Source organism: Myiozetetes cayanensis, unplaced genomic scaffold (assembly GCF_022539395.1).
Source record: "Myiozetetes cayanensis isolate MyiCay16 unplaced genomic scaffold, myiCay2020 scf15, whole genome shotgun sequence".
Lineage (NCBI taxonomy): Eukaryota > Metazoa > Chordata > Aves > Passeriformes > Tyrannidae > Myiozetetes > Myiozetetes cayanensis.
The window spans coordinates 16,947,284-16,964,121 of record NW_026087159.1 but is presented as its reverse complement, the minus strand read 5'-3'; the positions used below and the strand labels follow the sequence as shown (position 1 = coordinate 16,964,121).

The 16,838-nt window shown below is 44.6% G+C and overlaps 1 protein-coding gene across 6 annotated transcripts in view; it reads left to right on the top strand.

Annotated features, from left to right (window-relative positions):
- Positions 1-2,402: 2,402 nt before the first annotated feature.
- CUNH8orf48 (chromosome unknown C8orf48 homolog) overlaps positions 2,403-16,838 on the top strand; it is a 46,195-nt gene continuing 31,759 nt past the window's right edge. For 4 of the 6 annotated variants that reach the window (XR_007628317.1, XR_007628315.1, XR_007628316.1 and 1 more), the window contains exons 1-4: positions 2,567-4,699; positions 6,989-7,132; positions 14,118-14,350; positions 15,752-15,904. Coding sequence is in view for 2 of the 6 variants with exons in the window: in XM_050310651.1 (XP_050166608.1) it covers positions 4,528-4,699; positions 6,989-7,132; positions 14,118-14,350; positions 15,752-15,904 (702 nt within the window). In the remaining 4 variants the exon portion in view is untranslated. Of the gene's footprint in view, positions 2,441-2,558; positions 4,700-6,988; positions 7,133-14,117; positions 14,351-15,751; positions 15,905-16,838 lie in introns of those variants that run through there. The other 2 variants (XM_050310651.1, XM_050310652.1) reach the window with 2 other exon arrangements.

The following is a 16,838-nucleotide window of genomic DNA, read 5'->3' as shown; positions in this document are numbered from 1 at the left end:
GGTTTGTAGTGGGAACTGTGAGGAGCTGTGTTATTCTCTGTGTATGTTGATTAGAATTTTAAAGAAAATGTAATGTTTCTCCCAACCCTATTTCCCCATTTATAACCCAGGGTGTGAAATCTGTCAGGCTGTGTCTTAGATCCTCTCAGATGCTGAACTCGCTCAGCCTGTGTGCTTGAGAGATGGTCTGCAATGCTCCTGTCCTGAGAAGAAAAAGGAACTTCATCAGTGGGAGGTGAATCTCTGGGTTGCGGAGGTTTAATACACAATGCAGGTTTGGCTGAGCTAAACTTATCCTCCCTTAATTACATATTCCTGGTATGCAGCTGACTCCCACCTCCTGCAGCACAGATAATTGCCCCTTCCACTCACATCCCTCTCTGATCACTGCTATGGATGGAAAATGTAAAAGAAATGTTTATCACAAGGGAATTATTTTAATTTCTTGTAGCAAGCCAGAAGAAAAGGGTCAGCCCCAAGCAGCCCTCACTGCAGAAAGCAGTCAACAACTGGATCTTAAAGCACCTGAACAATGTGTAGGCAGAGCTGTTTATTCCACTTGGCTTTCCACTCCACTGCATCAGTGCATTTCCTTACTCTCCTGCAGCACTGGGGATCTATCTCATTATGCTGGCCAACCTTCCTTTTTATTACATACATATATAGATGCAGCACAGAGTTGTCTCTTTCAAGAGACATGAGATCACTGCTGAAACCATGGGCTGCACTTCATCAAATGGGAGAGAAGACAAGATGTGTCCTAAAGATTTCTGCCAAGCTGAGACCTTGGCCAGTCAGTCCAAATACAGCATGAGGGGCTTACCAGGCTAAAACACCTCAGTGACTGCAAGTGCCAGACAGCACACTCTGCGTCTCCTAGAACTGGAGAATCAGCCTCTCTTGCCAAAAAGAACCTCACCAAAAGAGAAAAAGTGGTATTGCCAACCTGAAATATTAGAGCAAGATCACAGGGTACAGAAGAGCTGGTTTTATCATGATGGAAATTGTACCTGAAAACACAGGTAGATTTCATGCCCTGAAATGCAAACATTTTGCCCTTTATTTCCATGAAGTGTCACATCTGAGGGTGCAGCCACAGTACAACCAGCACCCCAAGCCTCAGGCAGCATCCCCAGCCTAACAACAGCTGTATCACAGGGTCACCGAGGTTGGGAGAGACCCTAAAGGTCATCCAGTCCAACCATCAACCCGGCACCACCACTGTAACCCCTAGACATCTAAACACATCACCCAGTGCCAAATCCAGGTGCCTCTTGGATGCCTCCAGGGATGGTGACTCCGTGACCTCCCTGGGTGGTGGAGTCTCTCCCTGTTCCAATGCCTGACCACCTGAACAGTGAAAATCTGTTTTCTAATATCTAATCTGGATCTCCCCCGTCTCAGTTTAAGGTCATTCCCTCTTTCCTCTCACTGCAGGCACAGCAAACAGACCAGACCCCACCTCACCACAGCCTCCTGTCAGGGCTGGGGAGAGTTGTACAGAGGGGGGGAGTTGATTCTGTTGTTTTGAAGAGAAAGAATTACAAGTGTCTTGAGAACCATCTGTGTTCATCTTATGGGATGTGACACACTGTCCTAATGGTAAAAGAGTAATTTAAAAATAATGGTGAAAAAGTAATTTAAGAAATACCTACTGTTTCTTTTGGCTTTTCTGTCTTAATGGCAAAACAGAGCTGCAGCTGACCGGGAGCATTGGATGTTTTTAGCAAAGTCATTGTAACGCTCCATGGCCAGCCCTTTAACCCGTGTTTTTGCAGTGATTTCTGATGTTTTATATGTGGACGGCCTGGTGGAGGCACTGGGAAATCCCACAGGGCTCCCATTTAGTGCCTGTTCTGCTCTCCCCGTGCCCAGCCCAGGACACAGCTGTGGGGCTGCCCTGGGCTGGCTGCTGGGCACCAAGGCTGTCAGTAAAGTGCTCTTTATCCTGGTTTGGAAGGAGGGTCAGGAATTTTGGGGGTGCCTGGTGTTGTTGAGTCTCCTCTTTTGGAGACTAAACCCCCCCGGCTCCCTCGGCCGCTCCTCACCAGCCGAGTGTTTGAGACCCTGCCCCGCTCCTCTGGGTACGCTCAGCGCCTCGGTGTCCTTTTAAAAGTGCAGGGTCCGGGGCTGGACGAGGTGCAGCTCCCTCAGACTGGCAATGTTTTAAGGCAGGACCGGCCGCCTCGGGGGCGGGACAGCCCGGCCTGCCCCATCGCCTCGCCCTGTCTCCGTCCCATCCCCGCCCTATCCCCGCCCCATTCCCTCCCCATTCCCTCCCCATTCCCGCCCCATCCCCGCCCCATTCCCGCCCCATTCCCTCCCCATTCCCGCCCCATCCCCGCCCCCATTCCGCCCTATCCCCGCCCCATTCCCTGCCCCATTCCTGCCCCAGCCCGCCCCATTCCCGCCCCTTGGCGGCCTGGGGAGCCGGGTCTGGGTAAGGAGCAGTCCCAGAGGTGGTGAGGGGGGCAGAGCAGCTCTCGGAGCCCGTGAGGGGAGCGGGGAGTGAGGGGAGCGGGGACGCGGATGAGTATGAGGAGTTATCGGACACGGAGCTGCTGGAGAGAGTCCAGAGGAGGCCCCGGAGCTGCTCCAGGACTGGATCCCTCTGCTCTGGAGCCAGGCTGGGAGAGCTGGGGGGGTTCCCCTGGAGAAGAGAAGGCTCCAGGGAGACCTGAGAGCCCCTTGCAGGGCCTGAAGGGGCTCCAGGAGAGCTGGAGAGGGACTGGGGACAAGGCATGGAGGGACAGGACACAGGGAATGGCTTCCCACTGCCAGAGGGCAGGGAGAGATGGGATGTTGGAATTGCTGGCTGGGAGGGTGGGGAGGCCCTGGCACACGTTGGGCAGAGAAGCTGTGGCTGCCCCTGGATCCCTGGAATTGTCCCAGGCCACGTTGGAGCACCCTGGGCTGGTGGACCAACCATGGCACGGGTGGGACTGGATGGGCTTTAAGGTCCCTTCCAACCCCCCTGCCATGGGCAGAGACACCTTCCACTAGGCCAGGTTACATAGTGGTTACAGCAGAGAGAACTTTACAGTTGTTGTAAAACTGTTTGAAATTTTCTGTAAATAGTTTTATGTGCTACTTATAAATATACTTACAGTTTATTACAGTTATCTACTGATATTTTGACAAACAGCTGCTTTCCTTGTGGAAATGAGTGAGATATTATGAAACATTTCTCGCTCAGCCAGTCTTATTACTCACTGAAATTAATTTTCTTACTTCTTAACCCTCCCTGTGCTGCTTGTGCAGTTGCCACTTGGGTCAGCTGGGGGCTGGAGAACTAATTCACTGTGTTTGCAATTCCTATTGTTTTCTTCAGCACACCAGACCATAATGACCACTGACTAAGTGGTGGTGTAAGGAACAAAAGAACTTCTTAGTGTTTATTAATATCTCCAGTTCAAATCAGAACAATTCTTTTAGTTTTTGGCACCCCGTTAAAAACGGAAACCTCTGGACTTAGAGATTTGGGACTGCAGCTGAGTTTTGGAAGTCTAGGCTTGGGAAGGAAGGGCTGAATTTGTTTTAGGGGCACAGGGTCTTTACAGAGTGTGCAGAAATATTTTGGCAGTAATGGGGTGGGTAAAAAAAGGCAGCAGAGCATGTTCAGTAGGGAAATGGCCAGCACCTGTAAACCAAAGCTACCTAAACCCCAAGTCCAGGATAGAAAGTGCCTTCTTCTACCTCCTATTATCACACTGGGTTCCCATCTCTCTGCTGGAGGAGCTGTGACTGCTGCCAGCATCTTTCCAGAGGGATGTTACCCACATATTTACTCTCCTTGCTTAATGGGAGTTGGGAAAAAATTGAGACAAAATTGTTTCGGACAAAGTTATTTAAGTCCTTAAGTTCCCAGGAAGAAGGGGTATTATTCTAATTTAAAAAGGATGAAATAAGTAAGAACAGAGCTTTAAAATAAATCTGTAGCATGATAGGTTTCCATCTGAGGTTTGTTTTGTGCTTGGAGCTTGTATCTGGAGAACTTTACCTGTTTTTCACTTTAGGAGCTCGAGTCTTCATTGGAGAGCACCAGCTGGCTCATGCTTGTTGTGTTTTTTATTTTCTAGAAGAAATCTAGGCAGAACAAGGTTTTGTGTTTTGGAGTGCTGAGAGGCCTCAAAATCTGAAAGCAAAGATTTACCATTTAATTTTTCTTTTTTTTTGAAGAATGCTTCTGTCCAAGTGTTACTGTAATTCACTGCAGGTTTGAAAGGAATGCTGCCCAGGATTCCTGGCTGGTGCTGATTGTTACTGTGCACTTACCCTATGGATCTGAGCTTGTACTTTGAAGGTGCTGCCTCGATCCAGTGGCTGAGCTGTGATTTTATCCCCCTGTTGGGGGAGCTAAATGAGGTGTGAGCTGGGCTGTGACAGCCCTCCATCTGCCCCCTGTGCTGTAAGTAATCCTGCCCCTCTCCCTGAGCAATTCAACTTGTTTGCTGTTGTTTTTTCTTGCAGTGTTGCCCCGTGGGGACTGTCCCTTCAGGGAGCTCTGGGAGCCACCCAAAGGGGTGGATGGAGCTGAGCCAGAGTTACAGCAGCTCTGCTTTGGACTATTCAGAAGATACCTTTGAGTCCTTCAGCGAGGAGGAGATCAAACCATCTGGCTCCTGCTGTCCCCCAGAGGATTGGGAGGGCTCAGATGTGTTGGAAAGCACGTCATGCTTGGCAGGCCAAGGTCATGCAGGTATGAAGAGCTTTCCCTCCCAGACACCTCCTTTCCCAGCCTCCCAGCAGTGCTCTGGGGACTGGAACCAGCAACAGGAACATGTGAAGATGGCCCACAGGGTTCCTGCCGTGCAGAGGAGCAGACCCTGGGTGTGCTGACCAGCTCTGTGCTCCCAGGATTCGCCAGCAGCTCCGTGTGGAGCGATTGTGACTGTGGAAAGCCTCCCTCTGTAATCTCCTGATGCTGAAATTCTGTTGGCATCTTAAAAAAAAAAAATTCTGCGAGTTGTCTTGACTGAGTTACCACATCTGAAAAGTAGCTGGGCCATTAAAGAAGTCTTCCAAGGGAAAGCTCCAGGGTTTGAAATACTGAGGAAGGCTGGATTACCCACCCAGCCTGGCCCTGAGCACTCCCAGGGGTGGGGCAGCCTCAGCTTCTCTGGGCAGGGAAGAAGCTGCATTAGATGAGGGATAAATGCCCTGATAGGTTTTCTTTTCTCTCTGTGGGGTTCTCTGTCATTCTCCTTTTCTCCGAGTTTGACGTGGTAAATCTTGTGAGTACTTGTAGAGATGAATAATCTTTTAATTCAGTTTGGGAGCTTGCAGCATATATAAACTTTATAGCTTTAAAGATTAGCTACAACACTTTTAATGTGTTTTTAAAGGTAGTGTAAACAAGATTTATTTTAATGTCTGTTGGCTGTTAGTTTTGTGATCTGGTTCTGTTCAGTTCAGCTTGGTCAGCTGGCATATGCCAATATGTAACGTTAATTATGTATTATAATATCTATTTTATATATCATAATTATATATTATATAATAGATAATGTTAATTATAGTTACTGACTGAGGTTTCATATTGGGAAGCTGTTTCTTTTCCTGCTTCAGACAAGTCCAGTAGAGATGTTCCTCCTGTCCCTCATCCATCCAACATTTTACTTGAGATTTGCTCCACTCTGCAGTAATAACTGGCACCATTATCATTAGGAATCCTTTAAAGATACTTTTTAAGCCTGAAATTCCAACTGTGGAGGCCAAACTTTGCTGTTAAATACATATCCATGAATGTAAACGCTGTTTATCGGAGCACAAATTCAGCACTAGAGATCAGTGCTTCAAAAATGGGAATACAGAGGTGATCGTTGTCTTGCTGTCAATTCACGATACAGTCCTATAATTGAGCACTGTCTGACTTGTGTTTTTTGCTTAAAATTTTTGTAGTTTTACAAATGATATGTTTTAATCCCTTTTTTTTTTCCCCTGGAAATATAAAAAGATTCTTTAAATGTCTAACGATTGAAATCCTTATTTCTGACATCAAGGAACACATGCTAGGAGTAATCCTTACTGTGTACACAGAGGTTTCTTTAATAAGTGTTACCACTCTTTATCTTTACCAGGTTAATATTTCATAAAATCAGAGTCTTCTGAATGCTCCCAGTTAAATGAGAAACCGGGGAATAATTCACAGAGAATTTTTTGGGGGGGAATTGATTGCTTTCTGTGGTATATATTTTCCTGAGAGCAGCATATATAAATCGTAAAACCCACAGAAAGCCTGTCATGCTGCTCCTTCCACAGGGACATGTTATTTCCTTTGTCTAAGCCCATGGAATTTGCTGATAGAACCCTGAAATCAGAGCAGGGAGATGAAGTGCTCCCTGTTTGGAGTTGGGGCCATGCCATGTGCACCTTGCTGTCACTGGCAGGGACTTCTCAGCCCTTCCAAGTGTTTTGTCTTTTCCCAGCCCTTTGCTTTCACATCTTCGTGTCTCCTCAGTTCCTACAGAACTGGAGTTCCCACAATCCCAGAATGTTCTGGGTTGGAAGGGACCCACAAGGATCACACAATCCAACTGGAACAAGCTGGAGAACAAGGGGCTGATAGAGAATTTTCATTTCCCTTGTGCCACCTGATTTTGCACTTGGATCAGTACCCTGAGACAGCTCAGCTGAGCTCCCAAGAGCGTGTGGCCACAAAAGAAAGGGCTGCAGATAACTGATGGGGCTGAAGGAGGGAGAGCAGATTACTGTGACGTTACAGATCAAATGGGGTGTGTGAACAGGCTCCCATTTTCTCAGTGAATCCTGCTTCAGTGGGGTGATGAGGACTGAGCAGTGGGAGGGATTTTAAGAGAGAAAAGCTTGTTTAGCTGAAATCCCTGGTCTCATCTGTGTATTCCTGTGGCTTGGGGTTTCTTTTCCCTCACCAGGGCAAAGTGAGCTGTTGCAGTGGAGCATTGTTTGCGTTTCTGCACTCCTGCTTTCCTCACAAGGTGTACCCAAAGTTGCCTTTTTTTCACTGCAGAGGAGCAATCTGAAGGAGTGGATTCTGCAGCTCTGGAAAGAGTTGCCATAGGAAAATGGATGGATGCCATGGGAAGTTGGAGAGATCTAAAAATTAAAGAAGCTGAGGTTAAGCAAGACAACTCTGTCATCAAAACTCATGCTGGTGAGTTCAGCTGCTTCAGTAGAGGTTGTAATCATTTCTTCTGAGAGGGGATGTAAACTTTAACTAGATTTAAATTTTATATACAGGCTATTAAGCCAGATAATTAGCTGGGTAATTAAATACAAAGTTTCTCTTTTAGGCTTCCTTGGAAAGCAGTTTGTCTCCCATGCACACATAGCTTTGATGCTCCTGATATCTTGGCATTACCAAGGGATGCATTATCACAGAATCGGGATAAATACATTAAAAAATGTACCCACATTTTAAATTTAACTGTAATCCTCACATTTTACTGCATGGACTGTTAAGTTTTTTTTCTCTCCAGATTTCTCTTTCAGCTCCAATACCAGTACAGGTATTAGAAGTGTGGAGTTTTTCCCTCCAAAATAAACATGACTTTGGAATTTATTGCGTGAGATGTTTTTCCCCTGTTAATCAACTTTGTGGATTATTGAGTTACCTGTTTGCCCTGTTTTAATTCCCTTCCCAAGCTGAGGGAGGCAGCAGGGCACCAAGTTTGGCCAGAACAACGGAGCAGCTTTACCCACCACAATGATGGAGTGTGTGGAGGAGGAGGAGAGGGGCAGGGAGGAAGGAAGAGGATGCCTTTCCATGTACTGGTTACACAAGCAACTGTGAGAGCAGATGGTGGGATACAAGTCCTGCTAAAGTCTCTCTCAAAAGTGTGTCAGAGATGCTATTTTTAATTAAAAAAAAAAAAAAAGAGCAAGAAAGCTGTAATTGAGCAAAAAATTAGTGGAAGCAGACAGGGAATCTTCCTCAGTCTGTGTGTTCATGGGAAGTGAACAAGCTCAGGAGTTTTGTATGTCACCTGTAAGACTGATTAACCAGGAGATCCTCCTGCCTGGGCACTTTGTGGCACAAACATCCTCAAACCATCCTAGAAAAACAGGAGCTAAGGTCATTTCTAGGCTATTCTTAATTGTTGAGCTCACTGCCAGCAGTGGTGAGTCAAAGCTGTGAGTTCCTGACTCATCTGCTGCATTTATCCTTGTGTTCCTGCTTTCCCAAGGCTGCCGTGCAGGCTTTTGGTAGAGCAGCTCATCTGTAGTAGAGAGGCTTGTCCTGGCCAGCTCCTCAGAGCTGATGTTCCTAAAATACCTCAGAACCTGGGGCTGATTCATGGAGAAACTGGAAGGGCGCCGAGGAGCTCCAGAGTGGCTGAATGAGGAAGGAACCACACTTTGAGGCTGAGGATGTTTTCCATCTCTACTTTCCCTTGGAAGTTGCACTTGCGAGATTTTACTCATAGAATCACTTCCAGATTTTTGTAGTTCTACAGAAGGGAATGTTCTGCCTTTGGTGTGTGGATGCTGATGGCTAAGGAGAGGCCTTGAGCAGTTCTGTGTCATTCTCTAGTGCTGATTTATGGAGATGTGTTGCCTTCTGCCTGTGCTGTCCCTTGGCATTGTAACAGCAGTGCTCCCAACCACATCAACAGGAAGAGCACAAAATGTACTTCATGCTTGTCTGTGTTATCCCCTCATTCAGCAGCAGCAACGATACTTTAGCCATGGACAGCATTTACTGCAGAATATCAACATACAAATGAAATAAAGCAGAGCAGCTTTTGCTCACTGGCACCTACAACTGCCTCCTTCTCTTTGACTCAGCCACTCAGTGCTCAGGAGCTCCCAAGCCTTGTACTGTTTTAGCAACTTAGAGATTTTTTTAAAAAAATATAATAGAAGATGAGCTCACAGAACTAGATTTGCTGCACAGTGAGTCCCCTCAGTACACTCAGCAGAGTGAATTATGTGTGCACTGAGCATGCAGGGTACTTCTGAATTGGTCTTCTTTGTAATAAACCCTTTTTTTCTTATCTCTATCACTAATAGGGAGGGAAAAAAAAGTTCTGGTTTGCCTATGGAAATGTCCTGGAATGTGATTCTTATTTCTTCCTAGTTTTCTTTGTGGGCTGAAAGAAGAAAAACCTGAATGCTGGCCTTGGTAGAAGGGAGAAATTTTTGTCATAGGTCTCTTTCTCTGTCCTGTTCTCTGTCCCTCTTCCCCCGGAGTTATTAGGCAAAACGTATCACCACATGACTCTAAATCCCCAGTTCCATAGAGATGATTCCAAAGATCATTAGTCATCTTTAAAATTTACTCAGCAAGCTGCAATTCTTCAACTTGGATCTGTCTGAAAATTCAAGTGGGGCTTTTTCACCCCGTGAGTGGTGCTGGGCTCACAAGTTTGATCTCACCTTTGTAATGTGTCTACATTAAATGCTTTGCTTGTTTATTTTCCACTGCACCATTGCTGTCAAAAGTGAGAGAGCGTGAGATGTTAATGTGAGTTATTTGGAGGCCAAGAAATGTTTGAGCAGCATCAGTTTTGTGGCTCAGGTACAGTTCAGTCACTCAGTCGTTATTGTTACTGTGATTGTGCTGTCAAGCTAAAAGTGAAAAAGGCACTGAGATTCCAGACTTGTCTTCTGATTCTGTAGTTAAGTAGAAGTAACATGGGCTGGATGTGGAAATTCCAACCAGCAACACTTCATTGGAAACCCTGCTCTGGAGCCAGGCTGGGAGAGCTGGGGGGTTCCCCTGGAGAAGAGAAGGCTCCAGGGAGACCTGAGAGCCCCTTGCAGGGCCTAAAGGGGCTCCAGGAGAGCTGGAGAGGGACTGGGGACAAGGCATGGAGGGACAGGGCACAGGGAATGGCTTCCCACTGCCAGAGGGCAAGGAGAGATGGGATATTGGGAAGGAATTCTTGGCTGTGAGGGTGGGCAGGCCCTGGCACAGGTTGCCCAGAGAAGCTGTGACTGCCCCATCCCTGGAAGTGTCCAAGGCCAGGTTGGACAGCGCTTGGAGCAACCTGGACTAGTGGAAGGTGTCCCTGCCCGTGGGACCAACCCAAACCATTCCATGATTCTACAATGATTCACTGTACTGGAGGAGTTAAATTTGCTTTAAATTCCTATTTGTGAAAAATAACCCAATAGTTCAGCCTGGTTAGGTCAGTTCTGTGTTACCTGCAGGGATCTTTCACAAACTGTTTGCTGTCAGCACGTTACCCTGACCTGCTGCACTCAGCTGTACAAATCACTTTGGATGATCATGAAGGTCTTAAGATGCAGAGGGAAAATCTTTCTGAAGAGTAGTTATCAATTGCTGGCTTGCACAATTCTCTCTTTTTCCTTTTTTTCTTCTTAAAATAGAGTATCAGTAGAGCATAACAGCAAAATGCCTGCCAATTTTCCTATTAAATCAAAGTTAGTTTCAAAGGGAAAGGAAACTCAGGAAAGACTTTCCCTCTTTCACACCCTCCCCTCACAGATTTAAAATGTCACAGAAAGCCAAATTTATTTAGGTCACTTAGTTACAAAGCTCCCAGCAGGGTTTGGGGTGTAGACATGGGGATTAACTTATCTCTGGTGGTACACACCAAGGCTTTCTGTCATCACAGCAGCTTCTTGGGCCAGTTTGGGGCTTTACTTCCGAAATATTCCATGTTTTGTGACCTTCCTGCTGCATGAGATGTGTCTCTGACTCGATGCCTGTCCTGGTGGCACTTCTGCTACTCCTGTCACCTCTTCTGCCTCCTCCCTCCTGCAGTCACCATCCCTCATTTAATCATTCTCGTTACTGTGATTGTGCTGTCAAGCTAAAAGGAAAAAAGGCCCTGAGATTCCAGACCTGTCTTCTGATTCTGTAGTTAAGTAGAAGTAACATGGGCTGGATGTGGAAATTCCAACCAGAAATGGAAACCCTGCTCGTAAAGAGTTCATTAATGGAACTGGGAAAGAGGGAGTTTCTTCCAAAAGCTGTGGATTGTGCAGGGATCTGCCCACTGTCTGCTCCCTGCTGCTGCTGCAAAGTGAAGAGCGCGTGGGGAGCATTGGATGGGCACCAGGACAGTGTCCTTGTGGAACAGGGATCGGCACTGCAGGGATCCTCTGTGGGCACAGGGCAGGGACATTTCAGTCTGCCACCCCAAATGGAGAAGGATCTGAGATGGAAAGGGAGGAATATGTGAGAGACACCAGGAATAAAACCAGGCAGTGCAGAGCTGAAGGACAAGTGAACCTTCTCCACCTGGGAGAAAACTGGAAACTGGGGTCAGTGTGCAGAGAAAAACAAACTTTCCCCAATTTAACTGTGTGCTGACTTTTCTCGGGGTTTTTTTGTTCCTATTTCAGAAAAATTATCATCCTTGATAATTTTTATTCTCTCTGAGATTACTGTTAAATGGGAATTAATATTAAGAAGTAACTTCAGGAACGAGTTGTGCAGGGAGATTTAAAAATTGCTGTTCTCTTTGCTGGTGTTTCTTTCTGGTGTCTGTAGGTGCAGATGAGCAAAGCACAGGATTCATGCATTATTAGAAACCAATTCTTAATAAAAATGCACTCCTGTATGTCAGGAGAACCTTAAGTGAATTAATTAGCCTGGTATTAAATTGTCACAGACCCCAGGGCTTTTACTTATGGCTTTGAGTACTTAAATGCTTTTGTTCTGGGTTTTCCTCCCCCCATAATGGTAACTTTTAAATTTTTTAATTAATTCTGTGTTCAGCATAAATGAACATGCCCCTATTTTTCAGTGTGATTAAACCCAGAAGTGGCTCATGATTTGCACTGTTTTACATTGCAATAGTAAGGAAAATCACCTGCTGACTGAAATGGTGGATTCCACACAAATGTTTATGATCCCACAAAGCAAATTTGTTTTCATTAAATCGCTTTTTAAGGTATTGCTTTTTCTTATTCATCTGTCTATAAATTATCACCATGTCTTTACCTACAGTCAGTTGGATATATCATCTTCTAAGGAGGAGTAAACTGCTCTGTGGTGCCTGATTGTGAACTTGTAGTTGTACTTAAATGACATATTTTCCATGTTATCCAGGAAGCAAAGCTCACTGACTCCTGCCTTGCCTCATTTTAACTATGGATCCCTTATCCCCTATAAACATCAGGTGCATTCCTGAAGAGATGCCCTTGCAGAATTCCACAGCTCTGGCTTGTCTTCTCAGGGCTGAATTCATCCCAGAGCATTTAGGGGCAGTTCTCCATTCCTGCTTTTTTAAGGCTCTGTGTTGTGGTTCTGCCAAGGTGTCCCATGGCACTGGAGTGCCAGTGGTTGTCACACAGGCACTGTGGAACCTGCAGGAGAAATAAAACTGAATTTAACCCTGACAAGGGGTAAAACAATGTGGAGGGATTGTTTAAATTCCATAATCAAATGAGGCAGTGCTGCACAGCCTCATTCCATGCTGATGCCCATGAAATACTGTATTGATTGTGGTTTAAGCCTGTGGAAAATCCCCCCCCAAAGCACTGAATGAAGTTGTAAATCCATCCCAACCCGCCCAGCTGAAGGATAATCTCGATTTTATTTATTTTTATGTGCCACTGGGAAGGATAAGAGGAGATGAGAGAGGGGAAGATGTTTTTTAAACAAGATCTTATAAAGAACTCAGGAAGTGATGGTTGAAGCTTTAGGGGAAAGTATTTTCTGGTGGAATTGCCTTTCCCCAGAAGAAGAAGTACCTGGCTGAGGTTGTAGGATCTGTCTGAGCTGTTCCAGAGTGACTTCCCCGGCCACTGCCTCTCATTTGTCTTATGAATTGCTCCTCAGAGCTCCCAGATGAAGAGCCCTCTTTAAATGTGAACTCATTTTGGTTGCAGTTCCAGGTAGGCAGAAGCCAAATCTGTGTGAGGCAGTTATTGAGAGGCAGTTTATTTAGTGTCCCAGTATTTAACTACTGATATTTAAGCTATGTCATTAGTAGCCTCATTCTTTCAGGTTCTCATCTCCTCCCCTATTTGGAGCTTATTCATAGAGACATTTATTGTTAAAGTTCCTACAGTTCTCACCCAGATTTTTTTATCTTTATTTTTATTATTTTTTTATATAGAAAATATATCTTATATAACATATATAATTGTGATGGTTTTGATCTAGGCCTTCCTGGTGACCAGTTTGTAACTAAGGAAGTGGCCAAGTTCCCAGTATTCCATACGATTTTTACGTAAACCAGAGTATAAGTAAGTTGGAGATCAGAGACCTCACTCTCTTTTCTTTTGGCGAGGTTCAGGAGCAGTGGGTCCTTGTGTTGGTCTCGCTTATCTAAAGCTGAGGCTGCAGTGACCGCTGGCCTGCCACGTGGGGGGTTCAGAGAGTGCTGGCTGTGTCTGCCAATCCTGCTTTTCTAAAGGACGTTGTTAGTTATTAGTATAGTTCTTGAGTTTGATCGAGTATACCTGTTTGGTGTCCCTTTTGTTCCCTTTTGTCCCTTTTTTTCCCCTTTCCCTATTCCTTCGGGGGGTGGATCCCCTTTTACTGTGTATATAGCATCTTAACTGTATATAACTGTAATTTACGTAAATATATATATTTTTTTATATAAGCAGCTTGACTTTGAATTCTTTAATTTTTTTTATATAGTTTTTTTACCTTTGCCCTAAAGGAAGAAGGGAAGGGGAAAGGGGGCTGCTGTCGTGACTTTTGGACATTTGGCAGGGAGCCAGGTCCAAACTATCACAATAATATATAAAGTATTGAATCTAAAGTATAATATATATAGAAATAGATAGAAAAGAATATATATAATCCATCCTAACCCACTCACCTGAAGTATAATCTTGATTTTATTTATTTTTAGATGCCACGGGGAAGGATAAGAGAAGATGAGAGAGGGAAAGATGTCCTTAAACATTATATTTATATAAAATGAAGATATAAATATATATACATGAAGGAAATATGTAAAATATAAATATATAATATGTCATTTCATACTAGATAATAAATAATTTATTATTCATATCTGTCATATAGCTAATATTTATATAGCCAATATTTCTATTTATATTTATTTTATAACTAGAATGGAATATATAGACATAGATAGATATAGATTTATAGTTAGATATAGATATATAGATATAGGAGGGAATTCTTCTCTTTCCTTGATAGAGTAATTGATGTTTTTGTTTTGTTGACTTATGCCTGACAGAAATTCCTGAGTTATTTGGTGGAGAACTGGATGCTCTCAGGTCCTTTTGCACCAGGAAGATAAATGGGATGAAGCAGCAGCTGAGCTCTGAGCAGCCAAACATGGGCAAGGCAAGGAAGCTGCAGGATGGAGTCCCAGCAGGGAAAACTGGGACCAGAGCTGCGAACTGCATCGTTCCTGCTCGGCTGATGAACAGAATCCTCCTGGAAAACACCAGAGAGACTGTTAAACAGGTGAACACCAGGGAGCTCTGGGCTAAAGCACTGGGTAATGAAGCCATGCCATGACCATCAAAGCAGGCAGAGCTCAGCGATGCCACATTCAGGCCTCTGAAAGAGCTTCTGGGCTGATACCCTAGCACTGATGGGTCAAATCATCCTCCAAAACTGCCTGCTGATAAAGTGATGATGTGTGTGACTGAGCCAGGCTGGGATCAGCAGTCACTGCACACACAGTAAGCCCTGGATCAGCTGAAGAAAAAGCCTTTTTTGCTGCTTATGTTGGTACCGGTTATTTATCAAATTATTCTGCAATTTATTTGCTGTGAAGTCTTTGTGATTCTAGGATTAAAAGAATTCCAAAGGCAAGCCCCCTGCTCCCAGCTTTCTTAGTTATTAGGCAATATTAAGAATTAGAGCAGGTCCAATAAAATCTTGGTGACCTCAGTCCCTTGATTAAGAAACATCTCTATCACCTTTACCCAATTTCAAGTGCTTTTCTTTTTCACCAGTCCAGTGGTTTTTCCCACCAGAGCATGGGCTTTTTGCCACAGCTCCTTCCCCCTTCTGTAAAAGTAATTAAAGTAATACTTTTTAAAGTAATACTTTAAATTCAGTTTTGGTGTGAAAATTATTTCTGTTTAAATCTGTCTGTTAAAATTATTTGGAGATTTCAGCCATCTGCATTGTTTCACTGCATTAACGTTAACTCACCTTCCAAATTTTGTAGAATTTTTGCTTCCTCTTTATTTTTCTAATATTTTATATTAGAAAATATATTTTCTAAGAAAAGTAGCTGCTCTGTTTGCTTCTGTCTTTACCTCCACACACATTTTTGTGCAGAGAAGAAGTCAAGGAAGAAGAGGACAGAGAGGCTTGAGATGTGACTTGCCAGGGTTGATTCTGCTGCTTTTGGAGCAGCTTCCTGTGTTTGTGTAGGCAGATGGAATCAGAGTCAATGAAATCAGATAAACCTATGGACATTTCACAAAAGCACAAGCACTGGCATTTGTGTCATGCTGTTAAATGCTCTTAAGTTTTCATGGTGGATGAACTAACACAGGGGTAGGCCTGGTTATCTTCCTAAGGGAACTGCAGGATTTTGTTTGTAGGATTTTATTCCTATTCTGCCTCAGAGCTGCATGTTTGAACTAATTGCTTCCCAGTTGATTTGCTCTTAGAATTTGTGAAGAGAAGCACAACCTGTGGCTGGTGCGGGAGGCCTTGTGAACACTGCCAGCAGAGGGACAGGCACGTAGAGATGGGGGAGTTATTGCTGACTAGGAAAGAATTTGCCTAAAAAGCCAGTTTTTGTCTTTAGACAGTCCCTCTATCTGTATTTTTATTGATCATTCTTAAGGAGTGCCATCTCACTGGGACAGACACTGCTCATTGCACCAAAGTCTCCTCTTCCAGGTGACAGAAGCTCAAATCCACGAGGCTTCTTCATGCCCTGACTGCCAGAAGAAGGAGGCAGAGCTGGCCAGGATTGCCTTTGTCAGGCAAAAAAAGACTCTGATGGAAAGTGCTTTAATCCAAGAGAAACTGGAAGAACAGATTTACTCCAGAGTAAGCAAATAATGTTAAAAAGATGTGTTAAATAATGTTTTATTAACATTCTGTAGGTGCTGCAACCAAGGGATCTGGAAGGCAGATTTCCCCCTGATTGCTGGCAGTGAGATCAGAGTGACCCGAATATTTTGGCAATTAATAAAATGCTTTAGGACCAGAAGAGTGACCAAATCATCTGAGCCTGCCTGATTTATGGAAGCTGAAGGTCATTCCCAGGATGTCCTAGAACTGGTTCCGGGTCTCTCTTGGTTTTGCTTTCTGATGGGCTGTACAGGACAAACTGGTAAATAAATTGGTGTGATAGCAGGTAACTGGGCCCACTCTGGTCTTCCTGGCTCATCCTTTGGGGTAGGAGCCTTGGAATAGGACCCCGCAAGATGTTATGGAGGCTGAGACCTTCGGGATACCCTGAGATTTCTTCTTGGAAAAACTGTTTTCTGTCTGTACCAGTGTCCCAAGGTTGAAGCTTTATTGGTGGGAAGTGCCTCTGGAGCGGATGGGAGGCAATGGAGCTGAGAGGTACAGAATTCCTTGAATCTTTCTGAAGGAAGAGCTCTTCTCTCCCTTCTTGAAAGGGATTCAGGTTGTTCCTGAGCAGTGAATGAGTAGTGCCTTCCTGAAGCTCTGAGACCTCTTCCCATGTTTGTGAGCAAGGTGGGAGTTTGTGTTGTACCACACATTCCCTTTTTTCCCTAAGAATTCCACTCTCCTGATTTTTGACTCTCACTCCATACCTAAGATTGAAGAACTTGTGTGTCAAGTGAAGCTTCACTTTTCTTCTCCTTGTTTTCCTCCCTGCTTCCCTCAAAGGCCACCTGCTTTTCCTTTCCCCTCCTTAGGGAAGAAACCTGCTTTGTGGAGCAGATCACTGGCCATGAATGTTTAAACAGGACCCTTTAAAACAGGACCCTTTAAACCCCTCCCCCAAATT